Below are 23,763 nucleotides of genomic sequence, written 5' to 3'. Positions count from 1 at the left end.
CTAATAACTTTTTAATTTTTTTACCAGATGACTCATATTCACAGTAGATTCAATGCAGACAAACTTTTGGAACAAGTTTTATGAAGATTTGATAAAAGCTTTTGAATTTATGACATGAAGAAAATATTTACTAAGATTTGACCTACCGGCAGTGACCTAGTCATTGACTTGCTGTGACCCAAATTCAGAAATGTTCAAGACAAAATGTAGACAAGTATTTTAACAAAGTTGCAGAACAACTGGATATAAACTAATGACTTTATGAGTTAGGATTAAGACTTTCCTATGATTTGACCTAGATAACTACCATAGTTTATGACCTGCGGTGACCCACATTCAAAATTGTTCAAGACAACATGTAGACAACAACTTTATGACATGGAATAAATGACACAGAATTGTTAACAAATTGATATAAAACAAATTATTTTAATATAAATGTATGTGCATAAAGGCTTAATATAACAGATGTTCCTTACCAGGTCAGCCCTATGATGCTTCTCTGCATATTGCATGACACCTGCAGCTGACTCTGGCTGCTGGAGCTTGTTATTTATGCTGATCAGGGCCTCTAAAGTATCTGTGGTGGGGCCTCGATGGAACTCCTCTTCTTTATAATGAAGGGCCTTGGCGTAGGCGCGACATTTCATTGCTCGTGCTCCTAGTAAGGAGGCCTCAAGTGGTAGAGGGCCCTGAAATAAAGGAGTTTAAGGGTGTGGAAGTGAGAGCCTAAGGGGCCAATACATGGATTGGATATCAAGAAGCGCTTCAGACATTAATGGCTTGATTTTTCAGAACTTTGTTAAAGTTAACAACGGGATTAACGACATTGTTGGTAACTTTTAATGGTGAACTATTTGATGATATGCTCATATATTTAAATAAAACAAGAACAGCTGAAATAGTTGTCTCACCTCTTGTTAGGAAAAATGCAGATCATAAGTGTATCTGTGCAACTTACAGAGCAATATTAATTTGAAAGTTAACAATGATGGCATTAACAACATTGTTAACTATAACAAAGCTCTGAACAATCAGCCCATGGAGTGTTAACTGAGAAGTAATTCGACAAAGACCAGCAATATGCATGATTGATTCTCAACTCTACTGACCTTGTCACAGTGCTCCATGAACTCAGCCAGGTTGAGGAGGGTCTGTGTAATTTCTGGTATTTCCTGCGATGTGAGGGCCTGCTCCAGGCTGTTTATGAGCTCATCCTGCTGTTCCTCTGTCAACTCAGTCCAACACGACACAAATGCTGCATTGAACAGGTCTCTGGAACAGAGCAAAGAAAAGTTTAAAATACAAGTTAAACTTAAAGTTATTGGCTGATACAAATACATGTACAATTTTGGTATTTTCAGTTACTGGTTTTTTTGCCATGCTTGCAGCTTTTTGAAAGCAAAGACTTATTATTTTTTTTTAGCACCATTCCATTAAAATTGCCCTTAGGTGTAAAGTGGTCCATTTGCTAGCCAATGACAAGCTGGTGTTACTACAGCATGTCATAAGTCAGCCCCTTCATCAAATCATACTGTTGCTGTTATGTTAGAGTTGATAAAGGTCTATCCGTGCATATTAGCTACATTATGGCCCGACCCTGCCATGTGAACCCTCATGACTTAAAGTGTATATAAATGCGAAAAACGGACACAAGTTATTAAGCAATAGCAATTCACAGTCAACTTACCTGAAGATAAATTTTGATTCTTTTAAATAATAGTCCCTCTGGAGTTAATTTAACTCAAAATGTGGTCCTATCAGTAAACTCACCATAACATGGCCATGGTTAAACTGTTATCAATGCCGGTTTCAAAGTTCTCAAGATCAAGTTAAAATGTTATCAAAATTTGTCTATTGCTACATCTTAAATTATTATTTTGTGAAGGACTCGAAGGTGGGAGCTATTTTATTACATGATTACTATCATCAAATCATACAGAATGTTGCATAAAGGTCTATCCATTGACCAAAGCCCTCAATATCACAAACTACCTGGCAAGAGGGTTGTAGGACTGTGCCAGAGCCCAGCATGATCGCAGGGCAGGTGAGGGGGACTCCTTCAACAGCTCAATACTTAGTTTTCTTAGCCATTCCATCCAGTCTTCCTTAGATTCACGACGACCCTTGCCTAGTGCCTGTAGGAAGATTTATATACATTACCATTATTGATTTCATTTTGCAATAAACTATATCTTAAATTGAGAAAGTAATGCATTACCTATGGTCATATTTTGAAAAAGTCAAAATTTGCAAAAAATTATCATAGTTTAATAATATATAAATAATAATATTATCATAATATATAAATTGATAAACATGGCTTATAGAGTTTCAAATTTATGGAATGATTTATGTTTCTTTCTTCCAAAATTTTCAAATGGATTTTAGGCGCGTAGCTGACTGTACGTAAATTTGCATTTGCGTAATGAAATTTTGACAGGTCAAAGTTTTTTGTCATACCAAAAACCCCAAATTTGGAATAAAAACCGAGGGGGTACGGGGTGAAGGGGTTAATATACCATAATTCTGCATAATCCCAAATTGGCCCTAGCTACGCGCCTGGATTTTAGAAAATATCAAATCTCGACCATTTTGAATGCTCCTTACCGTCTGCAGGTTCTGAAAGCTGACATGAAGCTTCTTAATGGTTGTCTGTTCAGTCTTGTTTTTCTCCGACTCGACGGCCTTTTCCCGGTTCCGGCGGTACAACAACATGATTGGGTCCTCCTCTTCTTCGGCTAGGGTTGAGCCCTGGAAAATAGGGATATTATTTAGTTAAGACTGATACAAATTTGTCAATTTACCCTCCTTTCTTTAATTCTATCCACAAGCTCTGTGCCAGCAATGTAACAACATACAAATTGGGTCATCTTTTTTGGGTATTGTGGGGGCCGTTAGGAAAAATGTGTTTTTAGCTTCTACACAAATTCATCATTTTAATATCAAAAACACTAATACATACATGCTTGACCATCTTATTTTTTTTCTTTCCAACAGTCTTTATCTTGTTAGCATATTTTATTTATTTTTTTAGAATTTCTATTGAAAGTTTTATTCTGTATGGTATGTTGGTTAGAAAGAAGGCATTTTTTTCATAATCATTTACTTCATTCAAAACTAGAATTCCACAAACTGATTGTGTCACCTCCTGGGAACACAAATAGTTTTTCAAGTCAAGGTCACTATGACCTTGAACTTCAACCCAAAAATCATAAGCAGTCATTTATGACTAATGAATGACTACTTTCCATACCAAGTTTGAAGACTCTACACCAAGTCATTAAAATGTAATTTAAATGAGGGGAAGGCATATTTTGTATACACAGACGTGTGAGACAATAAAAACAGATGCGATCATCAGACGCTGAACATTATAATGTCTGCCTAATTCTATATTTAGTTTATGGTTACCTTGACCTTAACATTCAATAGGGGTCATGTACAGATCATGGCCAATGTGTCTGGAAAGTTTCAAGATGTTCAAAAGTAATTGATTGTAAATAAAAGGTGACACAAAAAAGAGGGTTTTTCACACATAATTGCGAACAATATCATATAGAAACAAACCTTCAAAATCCTGCACATGAGGATATTAAACCTCTGATGTTGAATCTTATGTTTGGTTGTTATCTTTGTAATCATGGGAACAAAGATAACGAACTTGGGCCCCAGCTGTAGCACGAGAGCACACAGCGTGTCCATGGCAGTTTGTTGAAGGTCCGGCGTAAGGTCCAGGGTACGTGACAGGGGATGGATTATCCGGGAAGCAAAGTCAGTCAGGTCTAACGTGTCGGCTAGACGATCCACTGTCTCGAGGGCTACTCTGTTAAAGGCAAACAGTGATTTTGAGAATGACAGAAAGATTTTCTATCAAAGATACACTCTTCCTCCCAAATAAGCAGTTTGTTTTAATTTACCGAAAATGAATAAATTTTGAAAACAATAACTCTTATGAAGGATACCCTGTTTAATTTGAAATTAAGGTGCAGAAAACAAGGTACAGTAGAAACTCACTAAACCGGACAAGGTCTGAACTGGGCAAAATTTCCGGTTTAGTGAGGATTCCGGTTAAGTGAGAATTTGATGTACGGAGTAAGTTTACTCAAAATATTAACTGAGTTAACCTTTAAAGGGAAGTTGAAAACTGGAATAAAATCAAAACACATAAAGATAACATTTATTTTATATCAACAATGGTTTAAGTAACTTGAAATAATTCATAGAATATATATTCATTAATACATGTATATCAATGTCCATGCAAAAGTGGTAAACATAATTAAACATTTCTGCATTTTTATAATCATCTTTTTTTCCAAGTCTTAAAATAAAACAACTTGCGAAAATGACCACTTCATCACCAATCAAAGTTCTTGATTTGAGTAACAAACAAACAAATTATCCGATTATCTGTAATTTAATGCTTGTTAATTATGTTTGATAGTTTAATTAACGCACCGCTCTAATTTGATTCAATCATATAAATCTTTGATTATCGTGCGGCAGCCAATCCACAGCGCAATCATCATTATCAATTATCGAGTTAACACAACATCACAGGTGCAATATTTAACGACGCACCGGCTGTCAAAACCAAGTGACACGCGATTCGCGTATTCCTAATACATAAAATCATTTTGACATATTGGAACTAATATATATCCGGTTTTGTGAGGTAAAATTACGTTGACAACTAACAAATTTTCTTGATTTTTTGTCCGGTATCCGGAATTCCCGGGTTCCGGTTTTGTAGGGATTTTTTTACATTGAAAATAGAAGGGGAAAACCGGGACTCTGAAAAAAGTCCGGTATCCCGAGGATTCCGGTTTTGTTGAGTTCCGGTTTAGTGAGTTTCTACTGTATTTCTACCTTATGAGATGATAGTTGATCATTGTAAATCTTTTAGGACCCACCAGTCATTTAATATTTGTGCATTTTCAGCTATTAAATACACAGTTACAATTTTGTAATCAGTATTTAATATTATTCATAAATGCATTATTTAGTAAGTAGTTAAAGGTTTATCATTCAAAATTTATGATTGTTACAAATTTTTATGAATTGATTTTAAATACAAGTATCACTTTAAGAAGAACTTTGCAAAAAAACTTGGGAGGAAGATTGGACATCAATAGAAAAATTAACTGGAATTAATTCCTGCTTACAATGAGTGCAACAATATCAACATGGCAGCCTGCTTTTAAATAGTACTTCAGCATTTACAGTTAAATTTACATAAAAAAATATTTTAGCCCACCTCCGGACAGGTATGGGTATGTCGGAGGAGTCGAACATCTTGACCACAGGGGGCAGAAGCAGGTGCAGATAGTCATCCAGATTAGCTCCGAACAGCTGTAGGGCAGTCAACAACTGAAATAGCGGCGACATGTCAGGGATACAAGCTAACAAGAGAATCAAAATTGGATGGAAATGCTTGACTACTGTTTTCAAGCTGATCAAGGGACATAACATACTAAATATATAGGCAAGAGTGATAAGATGGAAATTGTCATTATTAGCATGTTTGATAAGACCATCCGGAATGGATGGACAACTTTTATGTTTTGCAAAGTACTGGTACTATCAATGAAAACATCAAACAATGGACAAAAGCTTGTTTTTTAATTTCTTGGAAACTGATCCCAACTGAGGATCTAATACCATAAATGTCCTATAAGCTGCGGTGGGCACATGGTCTTTTTTTCAAAACCCTGTGTGCTAAATAAGAACCATTTTTCCCCATTCAATAAACTTTTTATTTGATATAAGCTAAATTTGATAATCAGTTATGTATAGTCATAAATATCAAATACTGAAAACACTTTTCAAATACTGACAACACTTTTCAAGATTACCAGTCACCAAGTAGGTATGCAGAGTTGAAAGCCAACAACTGACCAATGAGTGACTAGTATCTGCTACACACCCTAGTGTGTAAATCATAAATTTGTATACTAAACACTGGGCTTCAATACATCTATGCATAACTTGCAGCAAGAATGCTCTGTTATAAAAGTAGATGGTGTGTAACCTAAATTATACTATAGGGTATGGGTTTATATGTATGACATAAGCAGCCTGATCATGACTGTGTTCTATCAACAAACTGTGCCAATTTTATGCTTTCCATTCAAATTGCATTTTTTTAAATTAAGGGTTAAGCTTAGGAATCTCCAAGTCGCAGAATCGGAAAGTTGACCCTCAAAGAGATCCCTATGTATCTATCAGGACATGCGCCTTTAATACGACATTTACAGTACATTGCACCTTCATCATGAACTCTACCTACCTTGGCAGTGACGACCCTTTGACTACTGGAGTCGTGCATGAACACCTTCAATATCTGCGGTACTATCTGGGGTAGGAACACCTTAAAGTCTGTGCCCAAGGCTGTCACTATGTGCTCTATTAACAGGATGATGGTGTTTTGCATTGCACTGTTGGGTGTCCAAAACTCCTGCAAAACAAGTGAAGGTATGCATCTTGATGATTTCCACAACTATTAAAACGATGTAATCATGATCATATTTATTCATGAAAACAGAAGACATTAACTTCTTGAATACCCAGATAAGACAGATGTCCCCACCATATTGAAATTAAAGTATTTTATTCCAGAATATTGCACTCAGATTACACACTTATCTGGGGCTAGTTTCATCAATACTTCTATGAGCAATTGTGTACCTAGGAATGATTTTCAACAGTGCAGTAATGTGGAAAATCTCCTATGTAGGAAACCACCCCTAGGATACATGATGTGAAATGGTCCTTTTTTCCTAGATATTTACTACTGAGTATTAAGATCAGAGGTTTCATGAAATTGTGTCTAACTAACTCTAGCAAAATCTTAACAGGCAAATTGCTTGCATTTTAAGAAATAAAACTCTAATGATAACTCAAACTCCAGATATGAGTACATTCAATGTAACACTTATTGATAAATATGTAGAAAACAGTTTTTATTTTCTGTCGAGGTAAATTTCGCAAACAAAGCTACAAGAAATCCCGGTCACCTTGATAAGACTGAAGATATCGTCCAGGTAAGGCTTGATGTGCTGCTTGACAATGGCAATGATGAGACCCAGCTGTTGGAACAGGAACTGTAATAAAATGTCACAGATTACAGGTATGTTGTATCCATATATGTTTTTGTATTGTTCAGTTGATGCTATCATGATAATGTTTCAGTATGGATTGACACAACTCTAGCCTTCCAGAAGTTTAACACATTTCAGAACTTTGCCATCAAAATTCATAAACATTGTTTCCGTAAAATATCTTGTACTGGAGTTGGAAACATCTATCTTTAACTTTGACTCATAGCAGATACTTCATTTATATTTCTTAAAATCTATCACATTCCTACAACACAACCAAGAAGTTGATTATAAAAGAAGTATTTCCACAAACTTTGTACTTTTTAGATGATATTATCTAAATTATAACATTATCATATATCAACTTTGACAAAGCCTTTCGCTAATATATGATGAAAATTCATATAAGATGTGTTCAAACTTACATCTCTGAAGTTATGCTCAGCTGTTCTAATCACAGTTAGATAGGCGGGTATGACTTGCTGAATGTACGGCACACACTTGATCCCCAGGCTCTTGAAGATGAACGTGATGGCCTGGACAACCATGGTATGGTGTTTTGAGAGGGTCGGGTCCCGGATGATACGCATTAGTGTTGCTATGGCGATGGCTGGGTAGAACTCTTCCAGAGTGGAGGAAGCACTCATGTTGGCAAGCATTTCACTGGTGTTCTCTGGAAGAAAGTGTAGAAAAAACGTTTTTGTGATGCAGTTTAACCCATGCATGTCTGTAACAAGTGGGGAATTCAATGTTAAAGAACTGTAGGGAATTCAATATAGAAGTACTCTGGGGAATTCAATGTTAAAGTACCTGGAATTTAATGTTAAAGTACCATTAGGGAATTCAATGTTAAAGTACCTTTAGGGAATTCAATGTTTAAGTATTATGTGAATTCAATGATAAAGAACTGTGGGAAATTCAATGTTAAAGTACCTTGCGGAATTCAATGCTAAAGTACCGTGGAGAATTCAATGTTAAAGTACCTTGTAGAATTCAATGTTAAAGTACCGTGGAATACTCAATATTAAAGTACTGTGGGGAATTCAATATTAAAGTACCGTGGGGAATTCAATATTAAAGTAACATGGGGAATTTAATGTTAAAATAGCATGGGGAATTCAATATTAAAAACCCTTAAAATCATGATAGTTTTCCAACAATTCTGAATTCCAATTTCTACCATATTGTTCTAATTCCTACCATCAAGTGTAGCCTCCATGCCACCCTTTGGATCTGACAAGCTGAGTACTGTGCCAGCCTCCCCCAACTGAATGAGCCCTAAGTTCATCTTGTGTTTGTGAGGGTCAAGGGCTCCTAGAACGCCCAACACTCTCAACACCTGAAACACAGTTGAAGATGTAAAGAAACTGCAATATATTCATCATTTTCTTCATCATCTTAAAATAACCACCACCTTCATCATCATCAGAGCATTGTAAAATCATCTTCCCTGATATCAACAATGTTACTATTAACCTTGTTTTGTCCTTGCCACTGTCACCATCATTGCCTATGTTGCTGCCGCAGCCACTTACACCACGACCATAATTATTACAAATTCATCCATAATAATCAAAAACATCATCATCACCACCAATCTCATCATGATCATTGACAACATCCATCATAATCACATTATCACAACAGCATTAGATGACCAAAGTTAACTATAAACAAATTATAGGATAGTTGTTGATTTCAGTATGGTCAGGTCTTAAAGTAGTTCTTAAAAGTTTATATCTTGATTCACAAGTTTGTAGTGAAAATATCAAATTGGTATTTTCACTGCTGTTATTTCACAGATAAAACTCCATATTTCACCGAGAGGCATGATAGAAATACATGTTTTCTAAGCAGCAGACTCCCATTATTATTAAGCCACTGATTTCCCATCATACCTCCCTCCTAATTCCAGTGGCCTGTTCTGTCTTCAGAAATTCCAGGAGTATCTCGAGCAGTTTGGGGTATTTCTTGTAGGGCTCCACCACATAGCCTGTACTCTCTATCAGCTGGGCCATAGTCCACAGTGACACCTGAAAGGGGCAAATAAGACTGCATTACTTTCAATGAAATAAGCTTTCATGCCTGACTTCCCTATTTATACACAAATAAGCATAGGTTGTTTTAGATACGGTATTAAAGAACACTTGCTTAAACCTATATATTTCACAATGATTGTGAAACAAGTTATAACAACATCACTCTCGTTGGCACAGCTTTTACACAATGTGGTCTTGTGATGTGGGGAAAACCGGAGTAACCAGAGGAAACCCACTTGTCTGAATAGGTGACCAGGAATCAAACCCAGTCGCCTAGGCGAGAATCGAGTGCACAACCACTGCGCTAACCAGACTTGATACACTGGTATTATGCATAGATGTCATATTTGGAGTTTGCAGTCAAACTCATGCAACTCTGCTGACTAAACAATCAAAGTGATTGCATAGCATTTGATAGTCAAGCAATGTCTTTCAGTTACAACTTGACCAGGCCCAATGATTTATTATATGTTATATTTTTGGCAAAACACATAAGTTGCATTTTTGTCTTTGTATTTTTAAAGACTAATTTCCCATATTCTCACCTCTCTTTTCTGTAGAGCGGAGGAGTCTTGAAGCATGTCAATGATGATGGGCAGGAGCTCGTCCATGGACTTTCTCATCTCTATACCGCTCACCTGTAACAGGGGTAATGTCAGAATGAGATTTTCACGAGTAGTCAGTGCCTACTGCCTTGCTAGGGGTCAACACTTAAAAAGTGGCGTTGGCCTCTCTTAAAGACAGATTTATGTTTGAGCAACTTGTAAAAATTATTCTGAAAAAATAAAGTAATTTTCTCTGGGGTTTATTGTTATAATGATATCTGCCTTCATTTTCTGTGTATAATATACCTCTACAAGAGCACCACTAGTAGACATCAATGCTGACATGTTCTTTTCTTGCTCATCAATCAATGAGCATAGCATCTTCATTGTTATGTTTTGTTATGTATGTTTGTTGTTCATGTCAGAAAATAGCTTATTGAGCTTATGTTTCTTGTTATCATATACCAGACTTTAAATAAAGATTCTTGTATCTTCATCTTGTATCTTGTATCTTTCTACCCATGAGCATATTGTCATGTTAAACATGTGCTTCTTGGTAACATTCTTATCAGGCCAACATTTTTTTATTTTTTTTTAAATGCATCAACCCCTAATGGGGCCAAGGCTTTCACAACATAATTATTATTGACTTAATTCTTTCTTTGAAAAGCATACATATGTGTAAATATATATCTATACTCTATTTACATTTTTGTAACACGAACACACTACAGGAAACTTAGGAAACATGTATAGGAATTATAGTAAAATTATATTAAAATACATGTATGTCATAGCAATAATTTTTTTTGCAATTCTTGCCTTTTATATCAAACATTGACATTACTTTTATATTTCCCCTATATTACGAATTATGAAAGTTGTTGGAATGCCGTTAAATGTGTTTCGGCTCACACAAAATAACACACCATGACATTACAAACAAACACAAATTAACATTGCCTCTCTGGTTATGCAATTTACCCCTAGGTCATAAGATCTATTCTGAAAAGTTATCTTTTTGTTACGCAAAGCATGCATGAGTAAATAATTTCAACTTCAATAAAAACTCCAGATCTACGAGTTAACAATTCCTAAAAAGTTTCAAAAATGCATTGTTATCTCATTCAAATGCAGATATTTACATCTTTAGTTTTGATGCATGCCTGAAAATTGAAATACAGGTGAAAGTACACTGGTTGTATTACCATTAAAAGCTCAAAAATGTGTCAGTCATAGAAAAAAAATGTTGCTCCATTTAACCTAAAGCATAGAACAAGGTATATATATATTATAGTCCCTGTGTTTACATTTTCATTATAAACAATACATTGTAACATGTTGCAGAGTGTTTTTTTTGTTGCTTTCTTGTATACTATAATTACTATATCAGAAAGGTAACCGAGTAAGCAAAGCTTTACTGAACAATTAGTAGGGTTCAGGTAAATAACAATGATATATACACCAATACACAAGCTACTTAAATATGCAGTTCTGGACAATATATGGTACAAATTAGTAACTTAACCCTCTAACTTCCTTATTGAAATCATTCAACTTAAGCTTCGCAGTCGTGTATAATTTCAGTCCCTAGTGTGGCCAGTAAAGTAACTTTTACTTAAATCACTCAGACTCAGAGTGTATTTTCCTACATGTAGGTTACACAACACTAACATCAGTCTGTGCTTGATTCAATTAGAGGTCAATCAATTAAATAAAACTCCACTTGATTTACCTGAGCCTGCTCCCCTATGGCTGCTAGCACACTGATTGTGACAGCCGGGTTTGGATCTGGATCCTTCAACTTAGGAATAAGAGCCTGAAAATACAAGCAGGTTATTCAAGCTACTTGAAGCAGAGTCACCAAAAATGTAAATGAATTGTCACTGGTAATATGTGAACAAAGTTTCATGTGAATATCTTAATAATTTTTTGAGTAATGGCTAAGGTTCAACAAAGACAATGACGACACTAAGCGTATAATACTACTTTATATGAAAAACAGACTACCTACAGGGATGCCAACGCAAATTGGCAAAAATAAGAGGAAACGAAAAAACAAAAGTACAGTACAAAAGAATATAAGTATCCCCATCACACTATACAGAAAAAATCATTTTTTATATAGATCAGAAAAAAAGGAGGAAATCAGCTGAAAAGAGGAAAATTTGCATCGTTGTACCTAATAAAATCCATGTATCAGAAAACTAAAATACACCCATATGTAACTTCTCCTGCATACACAAACCTTAAGTATGGGGTCCATGTATGGCCTTATAAGCCTGGCCGCATTGGCCACGAGATGGCCCAACATACGAGCAGCCTGCTCCTTGTTCCTACCCACACCGCTGTGTTCCAGCTCTGTTAGAATCTGAAATGCAACACCTTCACATTGGGATTGGAAACATCATTACCATTTTTGACATACTTCTTTTTTTCCTAAAAACCTGATTTTATAATTACACTTCTGTAACCATTCTGTTGCATACACAAGAAAGAATCCCCACTAAAAGTATTAACCTGTATAAGTGTATTTCTATGCTAGCGCCCTATCAACAGTGTTTTATGGTAACCCCACTAGAAGTACTTATTAATATAAGTGTTTTTATCAGGGAGGACATTTACACAAGAAAAAAAAAACATTTCAAGTACTTACCTGTATAAGAGTCTTTCTCAGGGAGGGCATGACGAAGGCAGGATTCTTGCTACTGAGTCTTCCAATCATACAAATGGCAATCTCTCTTATCTCAAAAACCTCATCATTGAGAGCCACAAACAGGGCACTGAGATTCTCTGCTTGCGCCAAGTGGTCATCAAATCTCTGATCCAGAGACCCAAGCACACATAGACGGATGTCTGGGTCTGAAACATGATGGAAAGTCATTAAATATTAATACTTTGGTCTTATATTTTGTGCATATCATCATTCAGGGTTACAGTTGGGCAAGGCAATTCTACACTGGGCATTGTGGGCATCTCAGTCAAATGTCAGTGTCTTTAATGATATAGAAATTCATTATAATAATTGAATAACTAGTGCACAATAAGTTTAATTATAAAATGGAAAGACATATATTAAGATACTACATGAGTTCTGTTACTATATGCGTTCTGTAAAACCTTTAAACCAATACTGAGCTGAGAAAATCATCTATTTCTAACCAGCTTTGAATAGGAGGACAGATCAATGTTACAGTGTCCATTATCTGCAACCATAGTTACACCTTAACCATCAGCAATGCATAATCTTACTTTTAATGAGAAACATCACCATGTACTTTAAACTAAACAAGCAGTTGCTTTATAGATCTTGCCCTGGTTACTGGCCAATAACTACCAGACAAATCAAGTGTAATAAAACCTACCGACATCAGTAATCCCGACCACCAGCAGTTTGTTAAGGACCTCGGCCACTGTGTTCATTGCAGCCATGCTAACCTGACCCTGGTTACTGGCTAATAACTGGAAAAGACAGGTGATGGCTTAAGTTGATTATAAAACATATAAATATGTTGCATTCATTTACTGTTCACTCATAGAATGAGTAGTAAGGTGACAAGATATTGGTCCTTCATTATAAATTTTATGGGCTGAATGAGTTTGTAACAAGTATGACCATATTCAGGGTTGTTTAGTTCAAACGAGTTCTTCATGGCATCCGACATGGTGTTGTTATTTTAAAAAGTAATCCAACTAAATTATTATGATAATTAATGATAGTATTGCTAAGTTTTATCTAAGGGAAACAAATCATATTCATGTTGATAATAATTTTATCAGATTGTTTCCCTTGGTTATAATTCCTCGACCATATGTACAGTTTTAGCCTTATGCCCCTCAAACATGGACTATTTTTGAGTTTTTGACTACTGAGCTTGACCCTGTATTTTTCATTGTATAATTAACAATGTTACCTCCCTTTCATGGCCTGGAATCCATACAGAAAAAAATAAAATGAAAGTTTATGGTACAACAATTAAACTTAAATAATGAACAATAGATAGCATAACCAAAATGTGTTCACAAACAAGTGATGTTCTAAGAAATCCAACCCACATAGCTCTGTTTACTTTTTAATTTTCAATGCCTAGTGACCCCATGTTATTTTGGAATTGTAGTGCTTACTTTCTTATATGTCAAATAATTAATCATAACAACATCATAAAGTTATTGTAGGTTGTATTTTTGCTCTTAACGGAATAAGATGTGGAATGATATTACAGCTGCACCCTCACAGATTGATAATTTGACTTTTTGTTTAGTGTTGTTTCAGATTCAGCTGATTTTGGTATTTATGTCTTCACTTCAGTCGTAACACACAAAAGAACAGATCTCAATTGTAAGAACTACAAAAAATTGTATTTGTCTTATAGCATTAGTAACGCTTTCAGGGATGATAACTGACCAAAAATTCCAATCCTGAAAAAATAGTTTAAATATGATGGTTCGTTCCAGGCCCTAAAAAGCATAAAAGGGCTTAGACCCATGTTAAAACAGTTTTCAAAGCCATTTATATCCATTTAAATGGTACTTCTTCCTATTTTTAATGCAAGTGTACATTAAAAACCAACTTTTCAACTGTACGATAGTCTGAAACTAAAAGCTTCCAATCCTGATTTCAGGATTAATCCTGATGTTTATTAGCCCTGACTTTTAGCCATAAAACATTTTCAAACACAACTATGAGAAAACGCTCACAGATTTTTTTTATCAGCCGTCTTGTATTACTGTTTTCCAGACATTACGGCCTAAATAGGCTCATTCAGACAAAAAAGTTGTTAAAACAGTCAATATGTGAGAGTGCAGCTTTAAGTAAAATTCTATTGGATCAAACAAACCTAGCTTGTTTTTTTTCTTTGCTTGATTTTTGAAAAAGGGACTGATTTTTGTACTACATGTTTATAAAAAATAAAATCCGGACAGCTCAATTTTGCTTATTTCGAATGTTCCTGACCAAATATTCTTACATTCAAAAGGGGTGTAAGGAGTCGTGCACACGTTTTAACAGCCTCAGTCCTGATCTCCTTGTGTTCGCTGGACAGGTAATTTTCCGCACAGTAGCGAACAAACTGAGTCAGGGAGTGACCTGGAAATGAAATGGTTCATTATGTTTCTGAACATTATGGTAATACAAATAACAAAATATCTTATTTCCGATCTTCTTGTTACAAAGAATCATACAGGTAAACAATTCTGCAATGCACTTCATTTAGATGTGAGGGAACAATTTAAGTACAGTTGATATTCATTTAATAAAATTGTCTATCCTTAGCAAAAAAATAACAAACAAGTTATTTTAAAATCTGTCCATACAAGAGAAAGTTACAGCCCGGACACGACAACCTATACTCTATGTCCTTATATGCAGCACTCCATTGTGAATAAACACTAAGTGTGACCTTGACCTTTGAGGTAGGGACACGAGTCTTGCACGCCATACGTCGTCTTGGTATGTGGAACACATGTGGCAAGTTATTTTAAAATCTGTCCATACAAGGGAAAGTTACAGAGCCGGACAGACGGTGCGATTTTAATATGCCCACCTTCGGGGGCATAAAAACGTGAACATGCAAAGGAATTAACTCATACAATGTATGTTAATATTCTTAAATCTCAACATTTCTATTCTTTCATGACACTTATCTGAAACCTAAAGCTGAAAACTGACACTAAACAAGAGACCATATTGAGAACAAACACACCTCTCATCTTTGTTTTAACACTATAGACTAGTTCACGAGGATTACCTTCAAAGTCAAACGTCCCCAGTGTTTTGAGGGCTAGTGTAATGCTTGTCACATCATGGCTGTCAGTGCCTGCGGACGATGCACCTAAAACAAAAAGTACCAGAACTGTGAAAGTTAAGAGTTCACTCCACAAATGTTTGGCAACACACTGCTCAATTGACAGCCTGTTTGCACCATCAATTGTAAAACATGTTATACAGGGCTTCTAAAAACCAGCAATTTGCCGGTCTGGACCGATTTTGACCAAGCCAGACCGATTTCAGTTTTAAAAAGTGTAATAAAATTCGGTCCGAAATTTTCTATTTTTTTTGTAATTTCGATCCAAAACGACTTAGTCAGTAAAAGTTGTAGAAATTGTAATACACAAACATTCATGGGTCATTCACACATTTAAAACTACATCCAATAGGTCATAAAAGTGTCTTGGTTACCATGACACCGATGCAACCAGCTGCTTTTTCCGCTACGCTGATCACTCTATAGCCTATCTGTTAATTAGCAGACGCTTGCAATCGGTCCAACCACGTGTTTTGGTATTAGCAGAAGACACAATTAAACAAACTATCTGCATGCAGCTATCCTGATTAAGTGTTAAAATCGGTACATATTTTCACATGGCAATATGCTATGTCGTTGTCGATCATTACATGATATCCGTTTGTTGATCACAAAACGGTTAAATTTAAATTGTTATAAAGAACAATTGCTTGTTAACATTGTTATATGTAACAAATACAGTGATTTTAACCATAATATGAGGACTAAGCAAAGAACTGTTGAAACACATTTTTATATTGTATTGAGTTACAAATGTCTTTAATTAAGTTCATAAAATGTTTCGGTAGCAGTTTTGCAATAATATCAGAATGTGCGCTTTAAAGTCTTGAGTCTAAATTTAACTCAGGACCATATTGAATTACAGGCCCAGGGGTACTTACTGGCTGGTAGCCCGCTGGGAACAGGGCTTCTGGGAGCCCCGGGATGCTTCAGAGGTCGGCCCATCAATATCATGGAAAGGGCCTTCAGTAGGCCCTCCTGAATAAATAGAAACCACCATTAAGAAGCCAACCTCAGTTCTTTCTAATATTTGCATACTGATTTGGCAGTACTTATAAATAGACATGCATGATCTACAAAAGTTCACAATTAAACAAATGTTATATATGTACATCACAATCAGAAAATTATAAAGTCTGATATTTTTAGTAATGAAAATCAATTTTTGTTTTGTTTTCAAATTCCACATGTTTAAGATATCATTCTTGCTTTCAGCAAAACTGTTTAGCAGATTTATAGAACTTTAAATGATAATCTTCCTCATATACACAACATTAAGAACACTAAACAGGGGACACAGTTAATAAGAGTATTTGAGTTTGTTTTACCCAGTTTAATATTGAAATACTCTATTCAGTTAAAAGAGATTTACTAAACTGTTATCAGAATATGGTGTTTCCACTCAATTCATTAATAATCTTATCTGGAGTCCTGACTTAGGCATGGCAATGTGATCAGGCCCAAATTTCTCAAAACTTCTTAAGTTAACTGGCTTATGTAGCTTATTTTAATTAGCAAAAATACACACTTAAATTTGATTGTGACCAATGAAAAATGGTTGATTGAAATTATCATCTTATTTAAAGTCTAAAAAATCTTAAAGAAGTAAATATATTACAAATTATAAAAAATCAAAATTAGTGTACTTAGCTTAATCCTGTTATAAGACTCAGGAAGTTTCGAGAAATTGGGGGCCAGGCTATTGCAAAAGTCCTACCTGTATCTCCTTCTTGAGGTTCGGTATCTGTATAGCGAGATCCTTCAGGGCAGCAGTGAGTGCTGGACTCAGCCCTGTGGACAACATGGACTCTAACATCTCGTGGACATCCTTGTACAGACCCTGGCCCATGGCCTTGGCCAGCATGCTTATACAAGTAAACACTGTAGGGTCCACCGTGAAGTTCTTGTGTTTCCTGTGAAGTTGAAAACCAACTATGTACAGTTATTGAAAATAAACTTTTGGATGAACAAGCCTAAATCCTTATAATGACTAGTTTTTGGCTTCAAAGCTTGTTCTTTTTTTGACCACTGTCTGTATTCAGACTACAATCTGGTGAATGTTATATTTTCATTTCAACTATCAAAATTCCAGACAACTTTGATTTCAAGTTTCCATATTCCAATATAAGTATGTATAACAAGTTTACATTTATTTCTAGAAAAGTGAATGGTAAATAGAACACAGTGAAGTGAACACTATCGTTACTGTGTTCTGTTTTTTTTTCAGTCAAGCGAGGTACATTTCTTGTCAATTATTAAAGCTGTATTTATAGGTTATAATTACAGTGTTTTTATCACCTAAGCAGACAACAGGGCTACAGCTCCATAATACCTTGATTTTTTTTTAAATTGAGCTAAAAATGGAGAGAAAAAATATAACAAGTACACCAAGATCACTATGGTCTTTTTGCAAATGTCACAAGCTCATAATACAATATCTGCTTTGCAAACTTATATAAGTATAATCTGTCAATGAACCAATAGTTCAAGACTCTTCAATTATACAAACTGGTTCTTAAAAATATCAATGATCAATAAACAAGAATGATTCTAAGGAATACGAACTGCAAACAAGCTAACAAGCTAACAATCTGATATCTTCATGTACCATAATGAGCTAATCTGATTCAACTGTTTAATTTATACTTTTTCTTTTTCTTCACATTAAACCTTTTCAAATGAAACAAAATTAATATTGACACCAGGCATCCAAAATTCACATAATTGGATACCTTAAACCCCTAATAAGCCTTACTTAGTCTGTGTCTCCCTGGATGGTAGAGCAAGTCGAATCTGTTCCATGATCCTGATCATGTAGCGCTTGATGTTTTGTTGTACAGAGACTGCCAGCAGCCCGATGGCTTGAAACGCTGCAGCTTTGTCCTTGTTGGACTTCAGAAAGCCCAGCAGAAACATAATTGTCTCCTCAAGATATCTGCGAAAATCAAACAAGCTAAAATTATTAACTTTCATACGTAAAATGTCATAACTGCCAGACCACTAAGTCTTGGAAGATAGTAAAAAGATATTAATTTTCGTATGATGTTGCGCAAACTTTCATGGACTGCCAGCCAAGTTAGACCACTGGGCAGAAACCCCCCAGATATTACAGTCAGTCATTTCATAAGTGAGGTAGTCTGAGTCGGAGAGACCACATAAAGATTCCTATCAGTGGTAACTAATTGTGAACATTGTCGACCCACACAGTAAGGGATATAAGTATGTACTTACAGTCTACAGAAGACATCAGGATTGAAGGCTGCCATTCTCGGGAACACAACCAGTAGGGTTTGTTGAACGTACGCACTTCTGCTGCCTTTGTGTCGCAACACCAGGGCACACACCTGCGAAAATTTCACACCATTCAACCAAGATAAACATGCAAAAAATTAGACAATGCTGGTTATAAAGCTCAAAATGATCAACAATTATCAAGAGATAATAATCATGTTGGTTTTTCTGTTTTTGAACTAGACAAGCAGATTTTTCAGAGAAGTTGGTGCTATTTTTTTCTGACATAAGTCTTCAATACAGATTATAGTTTTAAAGTATTGCAGGCCTATATACATTGACCAATGCTCCAGCTAGGCCTAAATAACACGAGTGGGCACCCCATTGCTCACCCTGCTGCCTTTTTACTACACCCTGCTGTGAACATTGACCCTTGCAATTGCCCTTTTAAGGCTCATTCAATGCGCATCAAAAGTGCCCTTTCTGACCTAGCACCCTGCCCTTTTCAAATTCTGGCTGGAGTACTGTTGACGGATTAGTATCATAATGGGGAAAGTCAGAAAATAACCTATTATAGTACATTACCAATATTATTAACCAGTATCTAAGCCTTTAGTACACTACTAAAAAAAGTATCTTTATGCATATTATACAAAACTACCCACCTTGTCAAAATTTTGTGCCATGAGTTCCTTACAGAACCTGCTCTCGAATAGCGTGGGTTTGCGGGAGATCTGTCGGGACCCAAGCCCAAAACTGTTGAGAGGAGATGTCTTGTGTTTGAAGTTCTGCAGGGCCACAACGCTGGCGTGAAGCTTACCTTGACGGGAATACTCCTGGAAAGTCAATAATAAGTGTTCCAAAACTTTACATGTAGTTCACTTTTAACTCAGTCTCTAGAAAAATTCTTACTTCAAATAAGCTAATTCATCTTGAAATTTTAAAACGATACATCTTAATACAGCAGTTTTAAAATGTTTAACTATTTAAGAAGTATTCATGAACAGAACAGGATATACTTACAAAATATGAAAAATTTGAATTATTTGAACAATTTGAAACTATATTTTTTTCATTGTTATATTGATTTCCTGATATTGAAATACCACAAACCTTGACAGTTTTCTCATGCATGTACTGCTGGGCTGTAATCTCCTCCATGTCGTTTCTCAGCCTCTGTAAATGTAAGATTTGATTAGGTTCTATATGAGGCAGTATTATTATTAATGTTATAGATGATATGCCAAATTTCAGTATATATTGTTATCAAGCATGTCTTTGAACATTTGACCTGGCCCTGGCCTACGTACCTCCCCCTCCACATTGCTACACCGGAGCAGTTCATTTATAATCAGCAGGGAACCGTGGGCCCAGTCATCCCGGGATAGTTTCTTCTCCCGTAAAATAGCGTCGTCATACTGCTTGTCCACTTCATCAAAACATTGCTGAAATTCAACATAATATTTTTGTTAGAATCTCAAAATGACTGGATTAAAATTACTGCTGTTTTTTTTTCATTGACATAATTTCTAAGTTGCAAACACATTGGAAAACTCCACTGATAAAGGTAAATTCATTAAAGCTTCAATCCTGAAGATGCATTGTTTTGACAACTTTTCTTATTTTTGTCTTAAAATGAGCCAATGTTTGCGTAAATGTCTAAGAACCAGTGGTATAAGACTACTGGCAAAGTATCAGATAGAAGTTTTCCATATTGACGTTCGAAAATTAATGTTTTATGCCGAAAAACTCATTTTACTTAAGCTGTAAGTAACGCTTTTAGCCAATAAAAATTCAATTTTCGAATGTAAATATTAAGAACTGCAATTCAAATATCTACGCAAAGATTGATTCCTTCCAAGACAAAAAAAAAATAAAAAAAGTTGTCAAAACATCAATCTGTGAGAGTGCAGTTTCAAAAAAAGTACATGTAGTAAATATTGAAATGATTCTGTTAAGGAATGAACTAGGCTAAAATACCATATTTGGAAAACCATGGCCTAAAATAACACCTTTTGCTCATCCTTTAACGCACAGCAGGGTTAATATTTAACTGTTGTCATGTTAGCTCAGAGGATGTCATTTTTACATCTACTAAATAAACCACAATTAACTTGAACACCACAGCACAGAGCCATACCTTGTACCACTGTGATGTCTGGCTGGCCTTTCCCTCCCTCTGTGATGTTACTGTCAGGGCTGCCCGTAATGCTGCCACGGCACCCTCTCGAATCATCGGCTGCAATATGTACGATAAGGCATTACATCTTGGTATGAATGGCTTCAAGTTAAATGAATACAAAGTTTTCTACCAAAAGTTCAAGGGCTATGAAAAGATCAATGTTACCGAACTGAAAGATATTATCAGTTAAGACGTTTGTGCAGTCACCAACCGGAAATGAAGATTAAAATACATTGCATCTGAATGCTGATATTCTTATGTATTTAAGAATGTCTAGAATTAAAGGAATCTAATTTGCATACTAAGCTTTCATATTCATTTTTATTGTAGTGATTACATTGATGGCCGATCAACCAGTGAATTTTGTCCAGCCATTTTTAATTGTTTTTACTAACATTTAGTCTATAAAACCTTTCTTGCTACAAACCTTGGGATCCCTCACAGCTGTAAAGATACAGTCAAAAAATGGCTGAATTTGTTGGAAGAAGAAGGTTGGGGTATTCACAGCAAGCTCTCGGAAACACAGAACCTATAGATAGATAAAACAATTCACAAACTTAACTAGTAACTTAACTATTTCTTAAATAATACCCGGTATTGCCGGTAAGCATATAATTAAAACAGTTGGTTAGAATTTTTTGCCAAAAAATAATACTACTAAAAAAGTTTGTTTTTTAACAAGTGAATCATGAATCAAAAATAGGCTTTTAAGAAAAAAAAAATAATAAGAAGCCCCTTGGCTTTTCTCACAATGTAAATTAAAAATATGGAGTAGTTTTTATTCCAAATAGTTTTTCATGGCAATATTAAAATACATTTAAACAGTCGACATACCGCAGCATGTCTCTTTCCTTCATTCCTGTCCCCATCCAACCATTCTAGGGAGCGCTTCACCTCAAATTCAACATACTCTGCAGCATTGGTCCCAGATGACAGGGCTAGAATACCCATTGCCTTGGCTGCCATTTCCATGACAACTGCATCATTGCTAGGCAACAAGTTACGCAGGTAGTTTGCAAATCTGCTGATGCGGGTGGCGGCATTACCCACATCTATACCTATCAGGCTTACTGAAAGAGAGAAATATGGTTTTGAAATCTTAATTTTCATGTAAGTGGTAACTCAAACCTATAAGTCAAATATTTATATAACAGAAAGTGGTCAAATCAACACAGTGTGCAATCCATGCAATGGTAAAATGCTTTTTGTGTTTGCTTAAATTCTGGATTTTATACAGCATTGCTTGTTGAAAAATAATTGGGCTTTTCCTTCATTTATAAGCTTAATTTTAATGACTGTTGTCGGGTATTCTTTTTGTTGTATCAATATCCTCATTTTTGTCCATAAATATTTTTTTATTTTTTAAGCAGGGTAGTAGCACAAATTTAACATTTGAAAATTATGTATAAAAATAGAATATTTACCAATGGCGAGTATTCCTCCCTTCCTTTCATTCAGATCTGAGCTTGAAACCATTTCAAAGATATGGTGATTGAAATCATCCATGAACTTTGTGTGTTCTTCAGTTGGCATCTCTCGGAGCTCAGTGCTAACAAAATGGTGAAGTTCATTGGCTGTCTTTGTTCTCGTTTCCTCATTTCGGCTTTTCAGCCCAGAGACAAACTGGGCCATTGCTACTTGGCAGACTTGGGTTGTCATGATTATTTTGTTTAAGAAGACTTGGTGGATTATATCACTGGCAACTCACTGAAAATAATAGAAAAACATCTGTTTTAAAGATATTACATGCATCTGTTTTAAAGATATTACATGAAAATGAAGGATGACATCAAAAATATATGTCTACAAAAGAACATTCAAACTCAAGATTTAAAGCCTCTCCTTTAAAATAGTTACATGTATGTGTAACTAATTTAAAGAACAGTGACTTTGATGTTTGTATTTTTTCATAAAAAATGCATTTCCTTGGCATTGTTTAGAAAGGGTTTGATGCATATTTTCCATGATTTTTTTTGCCTAACAGACATTATAACATTTTTTTTCATTCTGGTTGTTGAACAACACTATATGCCCCCTTAGAACGTCTTTTAATGTCAGGTTATGACATTGTCTCCCATAACGGTTTGCAAATTTTAGCATCTTGTTTTGAATTCTTTTAGTACAATTTCTCAATAGTAAAGCTCTATGCTTGCCATAGTTTATGAAGTTTTGCCTTGAAAATACTCCCATCATTGTATTCATATGTCAAAAGGTAACAATTGTGTTTCAATTGTTTATGAGTCTATGGATGAACATGTTTAGTTGAATGTTAATATCAGCTCTTAATTCTGTACTTTATAGTTATATGCAAGGTTTGATTGAATGATTAGACAAAGCTGTGAAGTGTAAGACATAGAATATGATGTATTATTTCCAGTTCTGGTTTGAGATCCAATGGCAATCTGTACTACAGATTGCCATTGGATCTCAAACCAGAAGTGGAAATGTAGTCTAATGATGACAAGACTAAGTTCAGTTATCAAAGTACACAATGATTGACATAAAGAGGACAATGTCAGTTCACTCAACAAGTTCATAACATATTTTATCAAACATAACAGAAGAATTCTTATCTCATCACACAATTGTAAGCCAATAAATAACCTTACTATGGTGCTTAACAAGATAGTACTTTAATAGTTTGATGTAACCATTTTGAAATTTGACAGATATAAATTAGTGGCAACGGAATAAGCCAGCATTTCTGGTACACGTTGCATGCATTTATAATTATTGCTCAATACATTCCAACACTAAAACCAAGATTTGATCACTGAAGGTAATGAAATATGTAAAGAAAACCGTCTGAAAGTAAACATTTGACCCACCTGCAAGTCGCCATGTTTATTTTGGTTGTGC

The 23,763-nt window shown here is 35.3% G+C and overlaps 1 protein-coding gene across 1 annotated transcript in view; it reads right to left on the bottom strand.

The window, feature by feature from the left end:
* Positions 1-23,763, bottom strand: part of LOC128217616 (serine/threonine-protein kinase mTOR-like) — a 45,105-nt gene extending 21,342 nt beyond the window's left edge. Inside the window, exons 1-30 of the mRNA XM_052924880.1 lie at positions 23,733-23,763; positions 22,329-22,611; positions 21,739-21,974; positions 21,332-21,433; positions 20,863-20,961; positions 20,033-20,167; positions 19,836-19,898; positions 19,388-19,558; positions 18,723-18,835; positions 18,247-18,426; positions 17,209-17,404; positions 16,373-16,469; positions 15,435-15,518; positions 14,655-14,773; positions 13,053-13,149; positions 12,344-12,549; positions 11,936-12,058; positions 11,423-11,506; positions 9,688-9,780; positions 9,002-9,136; positions 8,304-8,442; positions 7,529-7,776; positions 7,020-7,106; positions 6,293-6,460; positions 5,261-5,373; positions 3,571-3,826; positions 2,611-2,754; positions 1,996-2,138; positions 1,113-1,275; positions 480-692 (exon numbers count right to left, since the gene is read on the bottom strand). Of these exons, the coding sequence (XP_052780840.1) occupies positions 480-692; positions 1,113-1,275; positions 1,996-2,138; positions 2,611-2,754; positions 3,571-3,826; positions 5,261-5,373; positions 6,293-6,460; positions 7,020-7,106; positions 7,529-7,776; positions 8,304-8,442; positions 9,002-9,136; positions 9,688-9,780; positions 11,423-11,506; positions 11,936-12,058; positions 12,344-12,549; positions 13,053-13,149; positions 14,655-14,773; positions 15,435-15,518; positions 16,373-16,469; positions 17,209-17,404; positions 18,247-18,426; positions 18,723-18,835; positions 19,388-19,558; positions 19,836-19,898; positions 20,033-20,167; positions 20,863-20,961; positions 21,332-21,433; positions 21,739-21,974; positions 22,329-22,563 (4,242 nt within the window). The 5' untranslated portion in view covers positions 22,564-22,611; positions 23,733-23,763. The remainder of the gene's footprint in view (positions 1-479; positions 693-1,112; positions 1,276-1,995; positions 2,139-2,610; positions 2,755-3,570; positions 3,827-5,260; positions 5,374-6,292; positions 6,461-7,019; positions 7,107-7,528; positions 7,777-8,303; positions 8,443-9,001; positions 9,137-9,687; positions 9,781-11,422; positions 11,507-11,935; positions 12,059-12,343; positions 12,550-13,052; positions 13,150-14,654; positions 14,774-15,434; positions 15,519-16,372; positions 16,470-17,208; positions 17,405-18,246; positions 18,427-18,722; positions 18,836-19,387; positions 19,559-19,835; positions 19,899-20,032; positions 20,168-20,862; positions 20,962-21,331; positions 21,434-21,738; positions 21,975-22,328; positions 22,612-23,732) is intronic.

Source organism: Mya arenaria, chromosome 14, assembly GCF_026914265.1.
Source record: "Mya arenaria isolate MELC-2E11 chromosome 14, ASM2691426v1".
Lineage (NCBI taxonomy): Eukaryota > Metazoa > Mollusca > Bivalvia > Myida > Myidae > Mya > Mya arenaria.
The sequence above is the reverse complement of the archived record's forward strand: the minus strand, read 5'-3'. Positions and strand labels throughout refer to the sequence as shown.